The sequence below is a fragment of the Pseudoliparis swirei genome, chromosome 13 (assembly GCF_029220125.1).
Source record: "Pseudoliparis swirei isolate HS2019 ecotype Mariana Trench chromosome 13, NWPU_hadal_v1, whole genome shotgun sequence".
Taxonomy (NCBI): Eukaryota; Metazoa; Chordata; class Actinopteri; order Perciformes; family Liparidae; genus Pseudoliparis; species Pseudoliparis swirei.
In genome coordinates this window covers 6,445,200-6,466,455 of record NC_079400.1, presented here as the reverse complement: position 1 = coordinate 6,466,455, position 21,256 = coordinate 6,445,200, and the positions used below count along the sequence as shown (strand labels likewise).

The window sequence follows — 21,256 nt, the reverse complement described above, 5'->3', positions numbered from 1 at the left end:
TACAGTACCTTACTCTGGGGCATTTCGGCAGATGATTAACAGGTTAAAAAAAGTGAAATACCGGTTTTACCTATTCAGGCTAACTAAATGTATTCAAATGAAAGAGACAAATGAAAGATTACAAGGACTTAGGTGGTTAGAAACACTGGCCTAGTGATATCATAATGATGTGCATGTTACCATAAGTATACTTATGCACAGTATGTTTTGGAATAAAAACTAAACCTGGAGTTTAAAATAAATAACATATATATTGTTCTCTTTTTCTATTTGTAATACTTGGTGTATAACATACAACAATAATAGTAATAAATGGTTGCACACAATTAATACAAATATTTGAGAGAAAAACCCCGGATAGATTAAATAATAGCATATTGCATGATAAAGACAGTTGAGAGCATCTGTTTGTAATAAATGTATTTATTTATGACTAATAACAACTATTTATTAAACTAGAATTAATTGTGTAAGGGGGGACTAGAAATGTATATATTTCACACATCTTTCACTTTCTCCCTCCAGCTTGTTTTTTTAAAATCACACGCAGTTGGCAGGTCATCATGTTACACCACTTTATATTGGAAACGGGCCCTGTCTATATGCACAGCCAAAAACTGTGATTACTTTTCATTACTGCAGGGTGGATTAGACCACTAGTTACAGCAGCGGGGGTGGAACTGTTTCAAAAAAGCCTTAAATATATTAATATTTTACTTTATACCACCATAAGCTTCAGCTGAATTAAATATAGAACTCAATACAAGTAAAATAACGTAAATAATTAACGTAAAACTGAGACATTTAGGAGGAGAAATAACTTTGCAGGCCCCCCTCTCCCCTGTCAAAAGTAGTATCGCCCGTGAATGTTGTCACAGGCTCATTAGCGTGCAATCTTGGACAGTAGTGCACTGGGGCAATGTTGTAGTTTGCAGGAGCCGCCTGGAGCAGGACGTGAAGTGAACTGCTCGCCTTGCTTCCTGCCTGGACGCCTTGTTCTGGTTTTATGTTGATACAAAACTCAACATGGTCCAGCGAAACTAACCAGCTGCCCGGTGTCGTTGGAGATCCGAGGCGCTCTCCGTGATGCTTGTGAGTGGTACTTTTTCTTGGTGTAATAATAAAGTTTCTGCGCTAGCTAACTGAGGATCTGTAGCTAGTTCATAAAGTGTGATGCTCCCTTGTGCTTTGAAAGTCTGTGATGATATTCTTTTCAAATATGATGACATATTTAAAAAGAAGTGGCCAGTCACAGAGTAGCCGTCACTGTGGGAACTTTACATCGCTGTAATTAGTTAGCGTAGCAACTTCTCCTCATGTACTACCATAGCTATGACTCTTTTGTCTTGTCTGGGGTATCACTGACATACATTCAGCTTTAACTGATGTGTTGCCGGTTATTTCTTCTTTGTATTGTGTCAGTATTGCCACTTAATAGATAGTTAAAGACATAATGCGATGTAATGTTATAGTGGAAATTAATAAAACAAGTGCCAATAAGTGTATGCGAAGCTCAGACATGCTCATACATATGATAATTAAAAAGGATGTCTGTAAACTATCGTTTTTTGTGCAAGTAACATCCACTCATATTCTTAAAGAATGCTTGGCTTGTTTTACATTTGACAAAAAGTGTGAACTCAAACAGATTCGTTGACAAAGTCATCCAAGTTTTCAAAGAGATACTAGTTCATTGGATACTTTTGTTATTGTGAATTGGCTTTGAAGCCCATGCTTTATGATCTGAAACTGGGGCTTCACTCATACATGGCACCAATGGTAAGATAGGTCAGTGGGGTACGGTTGACCTTTGTCTATTTTTTATAATTGTTTAATAAGCCACTGCATGCCACATCATTATGTGCCCTTGTCATTTAGTTCTCCGACTCGTTCTTTAATGTTCCAGTTTGTGCAGTAGCGGTGGAATGTTGTCTTATCTTTATCCAGCCAACCCTCCCCTCAGGTATGAAGACAGAGCTGGCGATGTACAATCCAACAGATTCAGCAAAGTTACTGCTGAGTGGGATCATAAAAACTAGAGCTTGTTTAACCATGGCCATGATTATATGTGTTGAGTTCATTCGTGGCGTGAACATGCATTCATTACCAGAAAAAGTAGACGTACTGCTTGAACACATGTGTCATATTACTTTTTTACGCAGTACATTTCATATTTGATCATCAGTTGCTTGTGGCCCTTCTGTCAAGTTAAAAATCGTGTTTGCTCTGTAGCCTGCGTGTAACATTCTGTGAGCTCCCGTCACACCAATTTATTTGCCAAACTCATTTCCCTTTCATGAGGGATTTTGGAAAAGGAGTTTAAAGGACTGTTTGAGCTGGTTACTTGGACGAGCTCAGTTTTCAGGGCCTTTTTCTTCTGAAACTGAGAGGCATCCACCTGAAGGGCTGGCACACTCATCTGAAAAAGACAGTTTTAGCTCAAGTAAAAAAGAGGCTGCCCATCAGAGTTCGTCGATGACGCCGCTTTCCATGTTCGTATCATTTGAAATGAGGCCCTCCGGGGTCCTGTAAATTGTAATGCCACTGTTATTACGTTGTTCAAACACTTATCTGGAAAAAAGTTACTTCCCTGGCTTTCTCCTGTTGTTTCAGTGGACATGCAGTGTGGGGGATGGATGCATTCCTGCATGTAAAACTCAGGAGGGCTCTTTCCCCTTCACTCTTAATTTTGATTGAAAGTTATGAGGGCAGTGTCCACTGGATGTGACTTACTCCTATGTGGGTCTATCAATATGCAATGTTCCTCTGCTGCGGGAGTAAGAGAGTGTTGCGTCTCCAACTCTTTGTAATTTAGAGACTTTGTTAGAGTTAGCATTCAAGTGGACAACATTTCTCTCCAACTCGGACAGGTTTGTTGAAAGCCTCGATTACAGAGCTCAACAAAGCTCTTGTTCCGGACAAATATATACAGTGCAAGTGATTATGTATGAGATGATTAAACAGCAGGCTCGCTTTAAAACGTAGGCCTCCTCGGCTGCCATGCACAGCCATGCTGAGCTTTTGTGTTTATGGTAAGTGGGCAGCTGCATGCTTGTGAGACCTTGGCTGTACCCCAGGCCCTCAACTGAGCCTGATAACTACTATTGAGGCTGGCTGCTTTAAATGTAGAGTGTGCCTCCTGCTTGACATCGCCTAATGTCTGTGAACACGCAGACAGCTGTGGGCTTGCCTCCACCTTACAATGAGTTTCATAAATGCCTTTTCAGTCATCCAGCCGTGGCAAAACTTGGTGGCACCTGCCCTTTGTGGCACCTAATTAATGAAAATGCCAACAAAGAAAGTTTCGGGTTTCAAAAGCCCTGGATTTTCACAGTGGACGCGATGCACACCGCCGCAGGGGAGAAAAAAAGCAGAACTTGTTTGGCAATTTGTCATTCAATTATTCGGTCTTCAGGAGCGCTGCGTGTCTGTCTGCTTTTTTTTATTGCACGATCTGCAAACACACCTGCCGTTACGAGATGAGGAACTGCTGAAACGGGAGTGCAAATATGGATCATGTAGAAGGCATGCGACTCAAAGAAGTAGGCCACCAGAGGCCGTCGCTCATGGTAACAAGCTTTTGAGGGAATATCTCCCGGTGGAAAGGGGAAATACCACTCCATTACCCAGCATTCCTCTCACAAAGTGGCGTGGGGATGAAGGGCAGCACAAATGCCCCAGTTAGGTTTCAGGTCGTGGGACGTCTCAGGTGCTCAGCAGGTGCTCAGCAGATGCTCGGATTACTGAGGCAGGCCACAGTCCTGGGATTGTTGAGAGCAGGACGCAGATCCGACTGCCCTGCGTGCCGGAATGTCAAAAGAGGACGTCGGAAAATTGAACGTAACATGTATGCTTTTTACGTTTTAAATTTTGTCTTGACTAACGGGGACGAAAGTTTTAATAAGAAATTGAAGCCTCTGTGATAATCCTACATCATGCTCTATAAGTGGTTCACACATGCATTGATCAGTAGCCTATAAAAGGTGCAACAAAGATTTCAAACAGTGTGGTTCTCCACCAGCTGCCCAAGTGCTATAAAATGGATTTGTGTTAGCTCTAATTGTCACTCGGACACAAAGCTGCCAAATCCTTACGTAATGTTGGGATTACAGTCAGAGTAATGTATGGAAAAGTTGCTCTAATTGGGGAAACATGGGTGGCTACAGTTGCAATTCCTATTGTAATGGCTAAGCTTGACAGTCTGTAGTCTTTCTGGACTTGACCTCGATTTTTGAGTCTTAGAACAGGAGCATCTACAACATAGTCGTCTTGGGTCCTATTTTCTTTCGGAAACAGAGCGCGGTCTGTTCGGGCTCAGACCTCCGTTTTATAGTCGAGTGGTTTCTCTGTGGTTTCCTCTCCCGTCCTCTCTATCGCTCATTCAGGCCGCGCGCGATAGCTCGCTATTTCTGCCATGCCAGCGCGGCGGTGGCTGAAAGGCTCGCGGCGACCACAAAGGAAAGCGTGGCGTCCCATCAGCTCGTCCAAGGCGGCAGCGTTGCCGTCTTTCAGGAAGGCCGCTGTCGCCGCAGACTTGTTTGCGCGTGATGGAAAGCCCCGTCAGAGGGGAGCGTCCTGTAAACGTTCTTCCCCCTTTCTCAGAGATTAGACTTCTCAGTTGTCATGGCTGCTGCTGCCCCAGACCAGATAAAGAGCTATCGGCCCGCAGAAGCAAAGACACTCCAACCGATTCCAGATAATGGCGGCTTCGTTATTGGGGCGATGCGGGTTTGGACGTCGGAAGGGTAGCGGCACCCCGAAGGGACGGGCACGATTCTGGAAATCTCTTTTAACAGAACACATAAGTGCCCTCCCTCTGAGGCGGGAGCATCGGGGTGTATCCATGAAGCTTTGGAAACGATGCCTTTTGTGAGCTTTGTTCATACAAGAAGAAAAAAAGCCCGTTGCCAGCACTTCTCAAAATATATTCTATTCACAACTGGTCACAAGTTTAAATGTTTTTCAAAGGCTGTGGGGCTAGGTTCGGCTTTTCGAACCGTGTGTTCAGCTTATGTCATGCGGCTGAGGAATGTTTATAATTATGATATAAACCTCACCCATTTAAAGCATGCTTTTATGGGATAAAAATGTAATGCCTGAGCATGAGAAAGATGATGAACTGTTGCGATTTCTCTGTAACAAGAAGTAAAGTTGTTTACAGTTATTCACAATGTTTACGGTTTAGAGTCCCAAGTGTCAGGCTACAGTGGAGAGTTTTTCAATTTTTCTCGGGAAGGAAAACATAATTTAGTGACCTTTTTGGTTTGGGTAAACATCGTGTCAAAGAGGGTTCTAGCTTTTCTGCCAATTTCAATTATTTCGGACACGGCTTTTTCTTTCTGTGTCATTGCCATCTGCAGGCCTCGCCGAGCCATTCGCTGTAACACACAAACATCGTCTTCCTCTTCGTCCCGAGTCATCTCTGCTTCGGAACACAGATCTGCGTGGTTGATGGTCACGCGCAGTATACGCTGCCCTGACCTGCTCCAAGCTTTGATCGGTTCTGTTCCGTTCACACGAGGTCGCAACCTAAAGCCGCCAGACGTCCTTGAACCGCCCTGATCTCCTTGTAGAACTCTGCCGAGAACACCCTCGCGTTTACGTTGTTTTCCTGACGTGATGGGTGTTCGTAATGGAAATCATATGCCGAATGCAAACATCCCCTCCAGTATGTCACGGTCTTGTGATTCACCCCCTACACACACACACACACACACACACACTCCACTCGCAAACCTCTGATGTCGCCTCTTTTGTTTCCCACGGTGTCTCATCTTCGGCACAGAGCGCCCGTTTGTTTTCGCGTACGCCGTCTCTTTCTCCTCTTTGTGTCGTTAAAACATCCTCTGACCTCCGACCGCCTCGTGTCCGCTGCACTTTGTTCCAATCCCCTCGCTGACGTCACCTCGAGTGGAGCCGATCTCGCGGCAGTGAGAACTCCTCCGCGATGGTCGTGTCGATCCGCATCCGTGGCTAATCAGCTGCGTACTGTAACCGCGGCGCAGCGAAAAGGGTTGTTTTGATAACCGCAAGGTCAGCTATTCCCAGCCGGCCCCTGAGGATTCAATTACACAACTTTGACTTTGCTCTATTCCTCTTTGTGTGCTCCAGTGTGGAACACTTTGAGGAAACTTGCTCTCTCAGATGACTGATAATCCCCACGGCGACGGGCAGGAACCAAACAAGGTATAAAGTTCTTGTTTCGGTGACACCGTGGGGAGACCACGTGGAAGGGAAACTGCAGTGTAATTTCGATTTGCACGCGACAACATATGGCAACATAGGCGACGCCCTTTGCGAATCAAAGCGAGAGTTTGCTGGTAATGTTTGCTCGCTCACTTGAGAATTGAAGGATCTTGTCAAAACCCACGAACCTTCCTTGAAGTTCCACTCGGAGTTGAACAGGTTTGCAAGAGTGCCGGTGTTATAGTAACTTCAGATTCCACTGCACTCAGTGTTCCTGCAGCATAAGCCACTTCTCCAGTGTCAACAGTTTCTCCACGACATAGTCAAAGACGCTAGTCCCTGTAGGTGGTAGCGCTAGTGCCCCCTCACTGCATGAAAACCATAGACTATAAGAAGTGGCCGTAGTCATTGTGACGTCAGCCGTTGGTTTGTGGACTGCTTTCATGAAGCCTCGAGTTCGGCGATTTTTCAGTAAGCCCACCCAAAAGCATTACCTGCTTTATGGTCTATTTGACTCTAAATAGGACCATTATTTACTGAAGAAGACTTAAAACAAGCGATTGAGTCCATAAACTCATGTTTACAATGTTTACTGGGGGGAAAAATCAAGAGAGAAGTAGGTTAATTTTCTCATAGACTTCCATACAATCTGACTTTATTTCTCAAACAGAATTTGGCCGGTAGAGAGAATGCACGTTTTAAGACGCTTCACTTTAAGCCTTCACCTTACCTCACCTTCACCGGAGGTTGCCGCCTGGTCGAAACTCTCGTCAGAATTAGCACCTGCTTTTTGAACTGCTAAAGCAACAATTGTTTGATTCATATTAAGCAAACAGATCAATAAGGCAGAGAGAGAGAGAGTTGTTTGGACATTTTAATACTTGATGACACTTTTCTTTGTGTCGCGATTGGAATCCATTGTAAGTGCAGAGAATGCAGCCTGCGTCCTCTTCGATGAATGAAGCGACTCACATAACAGGACAACCTCTTTGTCACGTCAGCTCCTGAAAAGCCGCCAGAGAGCGTTGGGTTCAGTGACTGCGTGTTTCCGAGCACTCCACTCAGGGCATCTCCTCCATTCAGCTGGATTGTTTTTGCGCTTATATGGTTGTCAGAATGTCAGAAATGTACAGAATCCTAATCCTGTGCTCGTCTTCGTGTGTCTCCGCTCAGGCTCGCGTCGAGCAGTGAAGCGCATTCCTGAAGGAGTCGAGGGCTGCCGTCTTCAGCTTGTGAGAAACCGGCCTGCTCACACCGTGCCGGTCAAGATGGACGCCAGGTTTTCTTGCCCTCACTGGAACAGCTTGGGACAAAGATGTGTGTTGCCATGGTGATCATTTTCAAGAAAACACTGGAAAAAAAGGGCGCCGATGATGTAAAATCCAAAAGTACAGATTCGGGCCCGGTAAGAGGCTATTTTCAACTTTTGTTTAGCGTAATGTGTAATTACCTTCGCATTGAAAATGCGGAAGGTTATGTTTTGATCGCTGTGTATTTATTTATTTATTATCTTCGCATTGAAAATGCGGAAGGTTATGTTTTGATCGCCGTGTATTTATTTATTTATTTATTTGTATGTGTGTTATTCGCTTAACAAAAAAAGTTGTAAACCGAATCGCATGAAATTTGGTGGGATGATTGGTTATTATCCGGGGACCATTTGATTAGACTTTGGGATCGATCGGGTCAAAGGTCAAGGTCATGAAAAGGTCAAAATCTTCTTTTTACCATAGCACGGTCAATTTATATCCAATTGGCATGCAACTAATGCCAAAATGTTCATAATTCAATGCCCAATCTTGTGATATGCGAAGGTATGCGCTCTACCGAGTGCCCATACTAGTTCTATGTGTGTAAGTAGTCTTGTCATCAGGCCTCCACTGCACGAGGTGTTGCTCCAGAAAGCTATCATTAAATATCAGAATCAGTGATACTTTACTGGTCCTGTGGGGGGAAATGGTTTATGTAACAGTTGCTCTCATTCTAGACTGGAAATGTATAATATAGAGAAATAACAGGAACACTTTTATAAGGAATAAGCATGTACAAATATGTGTAGTTTACGAGTCAATGTTTGTACAGTTTTTGTCTGGAGGACACGGTGTAGCACGGGGCCAGTAAGGGCAGCGGGTAAGTCCGCATCAATGTTTAGTCGCTGTTGGGGGACTTTACAACCCATCACACATTGGGTTGGTTGATTACATTTATATGGTGGACCCTCAACATGCGGAAGTGCGTAGAAAGAGGGTATAGGTGGTGGTTTGGACTTGGGCCTAAATCAAGAAATCGTTGCCAGCCACTCATCGCTCCAGATGAGTTTAATGGCTCTACATTATATGTTCCTATTCGGTCAACTTTAATTAGAGCTTAAATATGACTGTTAACTTCCTCTGATTACAATCTGTCAGAAAATGAATAGATGTTGCTTCACTAAATGTCAGGAAGTGATGTTGAACATTGGCAATAAGGGACGTGTTTTGCTACAATTTCTGATAATTGTAGCGCACTAGCTGCCAGGCTCGTGTGTCATCTGGGTTTGAATCCCCCGCGCTCCATTTACTGGACTCAAAATGACAAGGGAGTATTTTAGTTCCTCTGGGCAGACCGACTCTGACTCATTTCCCAATCAGCATCCATGCAGTGGAAACCTTCCTCTGCCAGAGTGAAAGAAAATCCCCTCACCGATGTGGGCTGAGTTTACCCTCTCAGCCACGTGTGTCAATCGGAGGCATTATAGTGCAACACTGGGTTGATGGGTTGCACTTTATTCTTCATTTCCCACCAGCAAAACTTGTTTTATGACAATTATACATGCAAAAAATCTGACGATACAGTAGGTTTTGATTTGCATTTGTTGATTTATTGACTTGCCAATACAAGAACCTCCTGTACATTTCACGTGACTTTCTGCAGAGCTGACTGTGAATTTCTCTTGCAGTTCCAGGCACAGACCATGACCCAGGGGACTGCACTTTTCTCTTGTGGACTCATGGGTAAGAGTCGGACATCTTTTTCATCAATATACACATTCGCACCTGCACGGAGGTGTTATGTGATATGGGTAATGTCAGAAGGGATTTTTAGTCATAAAACATATTCTGGAAATTGAAACGAGATAAGTGTCTGTTTTCGATGTCAAACAAAACAAGGCATTTTCATTACATTGATGCAAATTAGATATTGCCGTTAGATTGTCCAGAATAGCCCAACAGCACCATATGCTGTTATCAGTGCTGAATATGGGATTCAGAGCATATCTGTTTCCTCCACATGACTCAGCATGTCGCTGGCTCACGGCTAACGATGCTGGCAGTTATCCCACCCTCTATCTGAGGGTGAGTGCAGTGCAGAGCTGACCAGGTGGGACACGGTCACCTGCACTAACGTGCATAAAAAGGCATGCATGGCCGGCCCATCTACGTAAAGAAAGCACAGAGAAGCTCAGACCAGAGCGAGAGCGTCTCGAGTCTCTGCTCGGGTAGACATTACTCCACTATAGCTGTACATGGAAAATAGTTGTTTGCTGCAACTTTATTGAGTATAACATATAGAACCTTCAAAGTTTATTTGTTTGTGTATTTTATTCACTCAATCAAATCAAATACAATACAATATTATCCTATATAATATACAAAAGAGAAAGACTGAAAAGGTATAGGTAGAAGCAAAAATGCTTATGAATTCCTAAAGTAATTGCTACATTGGTATAAATCCCTTTTTATAGGCCGTCATGTCCTCCAGCCCAACACTATATTTCCTCTATTTTGGGCCACTGTCGTAAGCCAATGTGCCATACTTGCCATCACGAAATGTCGATGACACGTAAATATGTACTAACGATGATCCTCCGCAGCTCGTGAAGCTCCGAGTGTATCGTCACAGCAGAGCTATTGTCATACATCTGAGAAATGATTGGTATGATGGCCGAAAGCCAGTCTCACTTGCATCTGGTCACACGGTTTCACGTAGAACATGCCTGTCGGGTGCTTCATCCACGATGAATGCGTGTTAATGACGACGTGTTTGAGCATTAGCTGGGATCTTGCGGCACTCCTGGCTGTGAACATGTCGTCCACAAGTTGAAAATGTGGTTGCGACTTCCCTGCCGGATGACTAACAGCCTTTACAGCCTTTGTATTGGGAGATTAAATAGTATTCTGTCCTTGCAGTAACTTGGCATCGAGTGTATAATACTGGCGGATTACACGGCAGCATCACTGGCCTTTGTTCCTCCTCCTGTCTGTGTACTGCAGATGGTATTTTGGATTTTTTTTAAATTTCCAGTGGAGAAGAATAGATGTTTTGCATACCAGGAGTGGGCAGTGGCCTCAACGTTTAGTCTCTGACTCACAGTTCACTGACCCATTCAGCTATTCAGAGAGTCTCTGTTGTGGGAATCAACAGGTACTTTCCTGGCATGGCAGCGACGGTAGTGCAGAGCCAACAAAAGAAGAAGAAAAACACGATAAGCTTTTAGTTTGAATGTTTATGATGGGTTATTGACATTTTATCAGGCCTTGCTCCAGCAAGCTGTGATTAAACTCTGAAACTAAAGCAGTGCCTGGAGGACACAAGTTATTTTTAGTGGCATATTTCACAAAGCGGTGACTAGTGTCATTACAAAGTACATATGCTGGGACCAACGCGCTGACTCGACTGGAGCATGTCATGGATGAGGTTGTAAAACATAATCTCTCATGATTGTAGAACCGTGGCAATAAAATCTGTTTTAAGGACAGTTCCTCTTCTGAGGTTCAGGTCGAAAGTGATTCTCATATTGTGTTTTTTTTAAAGGAGATTACACAACTAGCCTGACTTTCTATCCATATTTTGCTTTTAGTTCTGTCGGAGCTGCAGAGGTACTTCATGATCCACTGACTTGACATTTACTCAGAAGCTGGCAGTCACATGACAACCTACGTTGCCTCAGGGAAATATCTTTTTAAAAGGTTCACTTGTTTCCCATATTGTTAAAGTTCATTTATACATAGACATCCTCTTTTTTTTGGTGACATGCACACACAAGCAAATAAATCAATCAAGATCATTACATAACCATTGAATACTTACAACAGTTTCAGCGTCAAAATGTGGTAATTACAGTAAATGTATTTCATTTTTCCATCTTTTTTTGCCGAAATTCAGTGCCTGAAGAAAAGAATGCCATAAATAACCGTCTCCGTCTGGTTTCCAAAGGTTAAGACATTCAAAATGAATCTGGCCTTGTGTTGCAGAGTCGAGCCGGTGGCGTGCGTTGGGTCACAGCTGTGCCGTACAGCAGAGGCCGGTCGGGACCAGCCTGGAGAGCCTGTGGGACGTCCTGCCGGAGGTGCACAGGAGCTCCGCCCACTGGGATTGGGACGCCGGCTCCACTTCGACCACGATCACCAGCTTGTTGCGTGACCTCAGCCTGACCTCGGCCGAGGCCGCGGCCTCGCACTCCGCCGCGCCCCCCAGCAAGCGGCAGTGCCGCTCCCTGTCCTGCTCCGACGAGCCGGGCGGCTGCCGCTCCACCTGGCGCCCCCAGGGCTCTCGCGTGTGGACAGCGGTGGAGAAGAGGCGGTGCCACAGCGGCGGCAGCGTGCAGCGCGGCCGCGTGGCCAACGCGCCGCAGCTCGGCTTCCCGGCCGTGCAGCGCAGCGCCAGCTCCAGCCTGCCCTGCTTCAGCCGGCCGCTCCCCTCCGCCTCCTCCGTGCCGCTGTCCTCCGAGCCCTCGGCGCAGCCCCTCTACCTCTCTCACGAACACATCTGCCTCCCCTCGCCGGCCAGCTCCCCCGACTCCACGCCCGAGCTGGAGCGCCGAGGCGGACAGGGAGGTCTCGCCCGGAGTCGCTCCCAGCCGGGCGCCCTCAACGACAAGAAGATGGGCGTGAAGCGCAGGAGGCCGGCTGACGCACAGAAGCAGAGGCCTTCTTTGGACCTGGCCAAGATGACCCAGGTTGGTTTTTTTTTTTAGAAAAGGTTTACTTTGGAAAACATCGCACAGAAATAAACTGCTCGACGTCGGGTTTAATCACGACAATAGATGCTTGATTAAATACTGCAATCTCTGCCAGTTAGGTTTACAGTTTAAGGAGCACATATTCCGCTGAACATCACTTGATGCCTCGTATAAACTGTTAAACTGTCTATTTAATGTTGCACCTGAGCAAGTCCGATAACATTTCCGAGGTCATTTCGAGGATCATTTAGTGTGTTATCTATTTATCGGTTGAACTCGTCCCAGCCTTGTGCTCCACAAGAGTCCAGAGCATGCGAGACGAGACCCTCAGGAAACGGTGGTGCCAGCTGGAAGCTCTGCTCGGTCCATCAGTCTCACCAACATTAGCTAGTTATACCACACTGTTGTGGCAACTTGCTCCTGCCAGGTTGGATAAACAAACACTTCCAGCAAAGGTCACGCCGATGTGTCTGTTCTCCATCAGCTCAAAGTGTTTCTGCAGGCGTTGTCATTAAACGAAGGCGAGCGTTCGGTCACGCAGGCCCGTTGGGGTCACATTCCAGGATGCGGTTGTATATTTGCAGAAATAGAGCGAACGTGGCATATCATTTCCTTATTTTATGGCACTGGATTAAGATTTGATCAAAGCAGGAGTTAAGATGTCAGTCAGACGATGAAAGGAGTTTGTCTTCCATAAAAGCAACGATCTTACGACAGACATCTGCACATCAAGCGCTTTTTGTCTCGTTGCCCCGCGAGCAGACGCACCTAGTTAAGTTTCACACGTACGCCGACCGACCGCGGATCATAAACACAGAGCCGGACTTGGGCCCCTCGGAGAAAGTCACCCAGAGTTCAGCCGAGTCTTAACAACAGCGCCGCTGTGACACGCCGAGCAGACGCCTCACACGCTCCGAACGGGGACGAGGTCGGCGTGGAGAACACCGCCTCAGGCGGGGGCCACGGACAATATTTTCACAGTGGAGCGTCGGGGCGCTGAGATCGCTGGCATGGAGTCTGCTGTTTGTGCATTGTGTGCTCAGATCCTCCATCAGTAAATGGGACTGATGTGTTTTTTTGCAATGTATATTTTAGTTTGACCTCTTCAAACTTCCAGAGGGACTCTGGTTTAGAGGGAAGACCTGGAGAACATTACTTTAGGATCATTTGGCCGTTATGCAACTAAACCCAGATGGAGAGCCGATGAACTCGAGAACCTCCTAATTGTTTCCGAGCGCTTTATCAAGTAAGAATGCCCCGGCAGCTCAAATATGCTGATTTCTTTTGTTTTTTTGGGGTCTTTTGGTTGGATAAAACAAGCTGCTGACAAAAGATGTCACCGTGAACTCACCCTGGGAATGTTCCACAAGCAATTTATTATTTTCTGCCATTTTATAGACTTAAAAAAAATCTGTGATTACCTTCGCATTGAAAATGCGGAAGGTAATGTTTTGATCGCCGTGTATTTGTATGCGTGTGTGTTATTCGCATAAGTCAAAAAGTATTAAACCGAATCGCATGAAATTTGGTGGGATGATTGGTTATTATCCGGGGACCATTTGATTAGATTTTGGGATCGATCGGGTCAAGGTCACGGAAAGGTCAAAATCTTCTTTTTACCATAGCGCGGTCAATTTCTATCCAATTGGCATGCAACTAATGCCAACATGTTCATAATTCAATGCCCAATCTTGTGATATGCGAAGGTATGCGCTCTACCGAGTGCCCGTTCTAGTTTACTATTGATTGAAGTTTTGAGCCACCAAACTCAGTCGGCGCTCGACTCTTGCGGCGCTTCTCACGCACACGTCACCGTACCAGCACTCAGTCACCTTACTGTTCAAAGGTTGGTCCCAGTGCCGAGTGTTTCTCTGAAGCGACCTCTCATCCACTCGCCACAGCGGTGTAGTTTACTCAGGGAGAAACTGCTCCCCTCTGCGTGGCTCACTGCGGCTCTATGAATGTCAGGAAGTAGAGCAGCTGTGGCCGAGGTTATGGATCGTTGCACAGGGGAGATGCGTGTTGGGTAAAGAGATATTGATTTCTGTAAATTCAGCTCAGTGGGTGGATCGCTGCCACAACCGGGCCTCATGAGCTATTGATCAGCTTGTATTGATGGAGAGTCAAGGTCAGTGAGGGCGTCTCCATTTCATTCACACAGAGAGAAGCAGACACACTGACACTGGCTGCTCTTTGTCATGACCAGCGTTGTAATGTGGTGAAGTAAGTTGTGTGAGGACATTCTGCCCGAAGCTCTTTGCTGTACTCTGGAGTGTTTTGCTACAGTCCAGACGACTCGTGGCCTTATCAGTCGGTCCCATGGCCCGGGCCAGAAATGTGCCTGTTGGGACGGAGGCGGCGAAGTGACACCGGCCCGGTGCTGACGAATGTGCCCCCTTGAACGGAGCCAAGAAAAAAAACCGCAGGGTGTTGCAGAGGCCTTTCTCACCGCCACGTTTGACCCGTTCTCAGGTCCCCATGAACCCTCGAGGCATTTCATTTGAGACGGAATCCAAAGAGGTAGAAGATGACACGCCGCGCTCTCGCGGCTTCCGACACTTGGCCCCCGCGACCTGCAGCCCCGACGGGCCGACGCTTGTTCCGCGGGCGCACAAGCGACAGGAGGTTTTTCACAGAGGCCTCATTCTCCCGATGTCCTTCTGGCCCCGGCACCGCCGTGGCCCCGGCACGAGGCAGCTGTCCTGCCCGCTCCACATTAGCTGTGCAGATTGGATAAGCCTCCGTCACAAAGCCCTTCCACAGCTGTCGCAGCGCTCGCCTGCAGCGGAGTTGGCACATGTGGATTTGCCGAAGGAGGTTCCTGGGTTTCCCAGATGTATGAAGGGCCTTTCACTAGATCTGTACAATGCACAGAGTCCAACGGCCGACATGAGTGATGTCTGCCCTCTGGGTATCTGACCACTTGCTGCCTGGACCTCAGGGCGCATCGACTCGCTCATCCACCAGTTGCTCCAGTATGTAATGCAGGCTAAATTTATACCCGTCAAATCTTTTTACTTTCATCAATTACAGTGGTTGTAATGTTGCTTAGTGTCCAGCTCTGAGCTCACGGACTCACCCACGTACTGCCCACAGCAGAGGGGTTGTATGCCTCGTTTTGTTTTGTTGAGACATGGTTCATAGTCCGAGAGTAAGGAAATGTTTTTTATTGATCCCAGAGGAGACTGGAGACTTCTACCAGAGCAAAGGTTTGACATATTTAAGTAAATGCTTGTTTCATTGACATTCATTCTATGCCTTCCTGTACTTTCACAGAAACTTCGGAATTTCCACAGCCTCAGCTGCCCTGGAATCACAGGCGAAGATGGCGGCGAGTCCAGCCAGGCCCCGCCCACTCTCGGGAGCACCGACGACGACCCATCGGCGAACGAACGCGGCGGCCGGGAGGACGTTCGGCCTTGGACCAACGAGGGCGAGACCACCGGGAACGTGCCGCCAGACCCCACCATCGAGGAGGCGGACTGGATGCCAGGCACGACCAATGGGAAGGACAACGAGCCTCTGTGGGCGGGGCTGTGTAGCATGAGGAAGGACGTGTACCAACTCGGAGGCGAGCTCGACATCGAGCAAATCGAGAGGAACTGAGCCGGACTGTCTTCCTCTCGGGGGACGCTAATTAAGGGGACTGAGCGTTCATCGCCAGGTGGCACAGTAAACAGTACTGATAGTCTTAAGGGCAAAGCAAGTGGAACGCTAATGCAGGGAGCATTCCAGCACTAGTTTTTTGTTGTTGTTTTTTTCTTCTAAAGGAGAGCTTGAGCAGGAGCTTTGTGGGCCATTGTTGGAGGCTTTGTGCAGTCAGAATCTCCTCCCACACTGTGCGTTATCTCAACTGTGTCTCAGGAGAACAAGGACAGTTTCAGGGGGACATGATAGAACTGATGAATATAAAAGTGATATATTAATGTTGGCTCAGAGACTGGGGTTTCACGTTTGTCGGCGCCCCCGATTACCTTCGTTGTACTGCGTTCGGAGAGAATTCTCAGCAGGTTTGTATCAATTCTCTGCGCGAGAAAGAGCGTCCGTTCTTCTTCAAGTACACGAGCACATGGCGGAGAGAGGAAGACGACTTGGAGAGCTGCTGTTGGTGAAGCGCCCTCCGCACACGACCTGTAAAGTATATTAAAGAGCTTAACATTTCACACGGTAACATCAGGCTTCTCTCCGAGCTCCCGTCCGCGTGAGACAACCTTTGGGATTCTAATAGCGTTAATATTCTTTTTACAGTTTGTAACTACAAAGTTCTGTAAAACATGAGCATATTTCTATACAAATAAAACACAGTTTTAAATGTGTCATTTTGTAATCCCGTTATTTTAGCGTCTTTATTCGCAACGTCTCAAACAAAATGTGTGTTCGGACAGAGCGAACGTCGGATGGGGCGTACAAAAAGAAAAATGTGAATGGATTAAAAATTCTTCCAAATACTTTGGCTTTGAACTTTTACAGTTCCTTTTCCTCAAACTAACCAAGTAGTCATGTTGCCTAAACAGCAGTAGTTTCCTGTGAAGACGGACATTTTGAAAAGGCAAGGAAGTGTTGCTAGCTTTCGGAAGCAAAGCGGAAAATAAAGACATAAGAAACTTTGGAGTATGAGGATACATTAATTAACTTGTTTAAAAATAATATAAATAATGGAGTCCTGTACTTACATTTTTTGACTGTAGCATTTCTACCTTACTTGAACTTTATTATGCTCTGAGGAAAATATAGTTTCACTCTCAAATCTATGGTGAGTCGTTTGCTAACATAACATGTTTTTATTGTAATTTTTAATGCATAGCTTTTAGGAATTTTTAAATTATGTGTTGTAAAGCGTCTGAGTATTATGAAAAGCGCTATAGAAATTTGATGTATTATTATTAACACAGTGCACGTACGTTACATTTTGACGTACACGCTGATGAAGCCTGCGCACTTTACATTCGCGGTGGTATTGCCACTTTTATTTCAGAAAATAATCACTGCTGCCATAAACTGAGCCCGTGCATAAACAGCAAGGTCATTGTTGGAGACGACTTTAATGCAACAATGCAGACTGACCCAATTAAGTAGCAGGAAAAGACAATCCGTCGTAGTCGTGGCACGACTGATGAGCCTGTGTTTGTGTGCTGAAGCGGGAGTGAGTCGAGAGGACGCCAGGCAGGGGTGGGAAGTCCGGTCCTTGTTTCTTTTTGATGGCGGGTGGAGTGGTGGAGCTGAGCGGCGGTTCAACCCAGAGACCTCCCTCCCTCCCTCCCTGCACTGGGAAACAAAAGAGTCTTTTTCTCGGAGGAGCACAGTGACGTGGGAGGCGGCTGTGAATGTGGGCCATGTGTCAGGGCTGCTGCTCCGTTTGTCTGCATCCCCCCCAACGGCCTGTGCAAACCTCCACGATTATACTGACCGTAACCTTTTGATTCGTTGCTCGTCCTTTGAAAGCTTCAAAAAGGTGCAACTGAGGGGAGTCGGTCTTCTTCTTAAAAGACCAGCTGAGGCATTTGAAGATTGCTTTACATGCTGTGCTGTAGGCGCAAATACCACACGGAGCATAACTGTGGGATTGAACTTGCCGACAGGGCCAATGCATAGTCGTGTAAAGGTTTGGATCATTACACTGTTGCCTGAGAGTCTGTAAGCTCGCAATGCGAGTTCATATTTACACAGAGCCGGCCGAAGCCTTGTGATGAAACGTGCTGAGGGGCGGACTGACACCAAGGGACGCCGGCCTTTAATCAGTGGATTGACAGAAATGAAAGGGGGCTGTGTTCTGAGAGAAGATGGGAGAGCAACAAGAGGGGCACGTCATGCCGATGTTCTGCACGGCACTCGTCCACACAACAGGGTTGTCATTCTTGGAGGTTCTGCGCGGTCCTATCTGCTCTAATAACGAGTCGCATCACAGTTCTTCACGCAGCAGATGGCCCACGGTTCTCACGGGGGAGTTTTATGTCAGATGTTTCAGGTGCATAACACGTTCGTCTGCTTTACTTCGCGGCGTAGTCAATATTTAAGTCCCTGCTAAAAGTTTGAGAAACAGGTTCTAGCTCACTAAATAGAATAAAATAAAATAATGCCCACAAACGGCAAATCGAATTTTGGAAAACAAATATTTTTCAGGAGTTGAACACTTTCTAATAAAAGAAAAATGAAACCGTATGTAAAATGAAACTGAATGCTGGCGTTAGTTTCCAGGTTGGTGCCTACCCCCGCTTGGCACCTCTGATGTGGTTGGGCTGAAAAACTATTTAGCTGTAGCACCCGGCCACAAAACATTTCCAGTGTCTGACGCTTTCCTAAGCTCCAAATGAACGAAAAGCTCAATATATTAATGTTCGAGTGCACTAAATCAATAAACGTGTGTGTGGAGGGAGTTATCGCGTTGAATCTCACCCACCCACTTTCATGCTAGACCACAACATCTATTTCTTTTAAAGTTCAGTCAGTGTTACATCTGAGCAGCAATATTCTTCAGAGATGCCTCAAGGCCGTACAGTCCTCCAAGTCAAATAGTTGCCCCTTCAGCAAGAGGAGTGTAGGACCTGACCGGAGTGTTGAAAGCTCAGGCCTTTCCACAAGGTAACAGGACACCTTCGCAGGAGAGAGCCCCGGCAGTCAGACGGCTTTCAACCCGAGGTCGGCTGGAAGCCTTCAGACCTCTTGTGGCCCGGGACAGGTCGTTTACGCTGCGCGGTGACATACGACCTCCCCTTTCTCCTGGATTATACACACGCATACCCTCGGCCATGACATCACAGGGTCATGCTTAGCGTCAGGCGAGCCAGGCCTCTGACGCTTAAGCGGGCAGCTGAGCAGGGGTCGTGTCCCTGGAGGGGCTTGTGACCATGTTGGAGGACAGACTGCTTTGTGTGTGTGTGTGTGTGTGTGTGTGAACTGAGGCGCTTCTCAGATTGCCTTGTAAACACTCAGAGAGGAAATTCGTGGCCTCTGCTCCAAACCCGACGATTCCAGCGCCCTCCCACGCCACCGAGCGCTGTTGGCACGGTTGCCCGCGAGGGGGGTGGTGGGGTGGGGGCTGATGAAATGTGGGGAAGCACGTGGCTTGGCGAGTCAGAGCGACGGGACCAAGAAGTGCCATGTTTCCACCGATACGGGTGCATTTAGGGGCTGCAGGTGCGCGCCGTTGTCTGGTCAGCTGACCTGCAGTTTCCTGTCAAACAGGAAGTGCCGGATGAGCAGCGATGAAAGTTCAAGGTAACACACAGCTGGCAGTTGTTTCGGGGAGTTAAATCCAGGTGTGCTGCAGTGTAAGAGGAGCCTTCCTCAAACCGATGACACGAAAACATATATGGATGTTGGCTCGGCGACACACTGCAGCAGTGTGTGTGTGTGTGTCTGTGTGTCTGTGTGTGTGTGTGTACTCAATGGGCCTCGTTAAAAAAAATGTCTGGTTCATTTTAAATATTGGATTTCAGAATCATTGTAATGAAATATAACGTTTCAGAGTAATTGGAGGGGGGACACTCAGACGTTTCAGTCTTTATCCCGTTCTGGTAGGACTGCAGAAGCTGATATTTAAAGATAAACATCTAGCTGAAGTGTGCTGCGGATCAAGAAGACTTTCGTGGCGAATGACATATGCAGAGTTGTAAAATGGCGAGAACTCTATTGGAATAGTCCGTAAACAACAGGGATGAATGTCAGTACAGCTGAGGCTCATGGGACATGGGTCTTGCAGTTAAAACCATTAATCAGGGATTAAACTTATTTTCTGTAACTTCTGCAAATACAGTAAGTGCCTAAACGCCTCATGACTAACCGTGTTTACATGAGAGGAAGTACACTTAATATCGTAGGTACAATACTGTGTGAAAACACGACACAGATGTAACAAAGACAATAAAAAGTCCAAAGATGACAAACTGATGTGCCAATCGCTTCCAACTGGAAGAACACCACAACAACAACAACTTGTCAGTCAAAGACTTGACGAGTGTTATGACTGTCGATAATGTCCTGTGGCAGCGAGGTCAAACATGCCCAGACACGTCTCCTGAAATGAGGTCATCTGTATTATTTGAAAGGTAATCTTGCTTCAGTCTGCGGTCACAGTTCGGGAATCAATGCGCTGCACTCTAGGAGGACTTTATGACCGTTTCCCTATCAAACCAGCCTGCAGAGGTACACTGCTGCCAATTTGTAACTCGTGTGAAATGGGTGGCTGACCTTGAGCCAGCATGAAACTGGTTTGGTTATCAAACAGCGAGCTTTGGGGGGCATGTGTGTGTGTGTGTGTGTGTGTGTAACAGCGAGTGATGATGAACCAAGAGGTGGTGTTGAAATCTGTGGCCGACATCCTTTTAGAATTATTCTAAACTGCACTTCCATGAACTGTCACTTGGTTAAAGGAAAGTGAATTCATTAGAAAGTCGTCAAATATGAGTTTAATAGCTGCGCACAAGGCCAGTGGGCCGTAACCTATTACACACCAAGTCAAACAATGTGGACGCTCTTAGAAAACGGGGTCCCAGATGCTAGCACTTTGCCATGTACATTAATATGTGGTACACCCAGCTCGGGCACAGTTTCTTAATACTTTGTACCATTTCATTACCTTTAATTACCCAAGAACATTCAAGCTCGTGTCAGCGAATGGTGAAGTGAACCAGAAAGACCTCGATGAATTGCTTGGCAGTGGGCTTTTGTTCTCGTTGAATCCATTTGGTGCGCTGAGACCTTAGGGGCAGCGATGGAGAAGCATTTGTTTTACGCCCCAATTCCAGAGGCCTCAAAGATCCAGCTGGCAGACAAAAGCCCAAATAACCAACTCTTTCCCCTCATCACTGTAGAGTCTACAGTGTAGACACTGGAGTGAATGCACTACGTCCAGTGAGCAATTAATGTAACGACGGCGGGACGATCCCCCAGCGAGGGCGGCTTACAGTCACGTAAATAAGGATAAGCAGTTGCAGATTTGCGATTCTTCACTCATATGATGGAGCGCTTACTTAGTTTACATGGGGGGGGGGGCGGTTATGAGCTCGAGCACCAGAGTGATTCATCACACTCGCCTGGCTTCTGCATTCATCATCCCCGAGACCAGCTCACTTCCCATTTCCTGCGACCTGTTTCTATAATTCAAAAGTCGCTGCGGTAAAAATTCCTGTT

The 21,256-nt window shown here is 46.5% G+C and overlaps 1 protein-coding gene across 1 annotated transcript; it reads left to right on the top strand.

Moving 5' to 3' along the window:
- Positions 1-923: 923 nt before the first annotated feature.
- fam53b (family with sequence similarity 53 member B) lies at positions 924-16,443 on the top strand. Its single transcript, XM_056429930.1, has 5 exons — positions 924-1,092; positions 7,360-7,591; positions 9,125-9,179; positions 11,421-12,124; positions 15,404-16,443. Exons 2-5 carry the CDS (start codon positions 7,502-7,504, stop codon positions 15,731-15,733), a joined length of 1,179 nt encoding a protein of 392 aa, XP_056285905.1. The 5' UTR covers positions 924-1,092; positions 7,360-7,501; the 3' UTR covers positions 15,734-16,443.
- Positions 16,444-21,256: the final 4,813 nt, after the last annotated feature.

Coding starts and splice junctions, on each gene's coding strand:
- fam53b (XM_056429930.1), top strand. CDS start 7,502: ATGTGTGTTGCCATGGTGATCATTTTCAAGAAAACACTGGAAAAAAAG. Junction 7,592..9,124: donor AAAGTACAGATTCGGGCCCG/GTAAGAGGCTAT, acceptor TTTCTCTTGCAG/TTCCAGGCACAGACCATGAC. Junction 12,125..15,403: donor ACCTGGCCAAGATGACCCAG/GTTGGTTTTTTT, acceptor GTACTTTCACAG/AAACTTCGGAATTTCCACAG.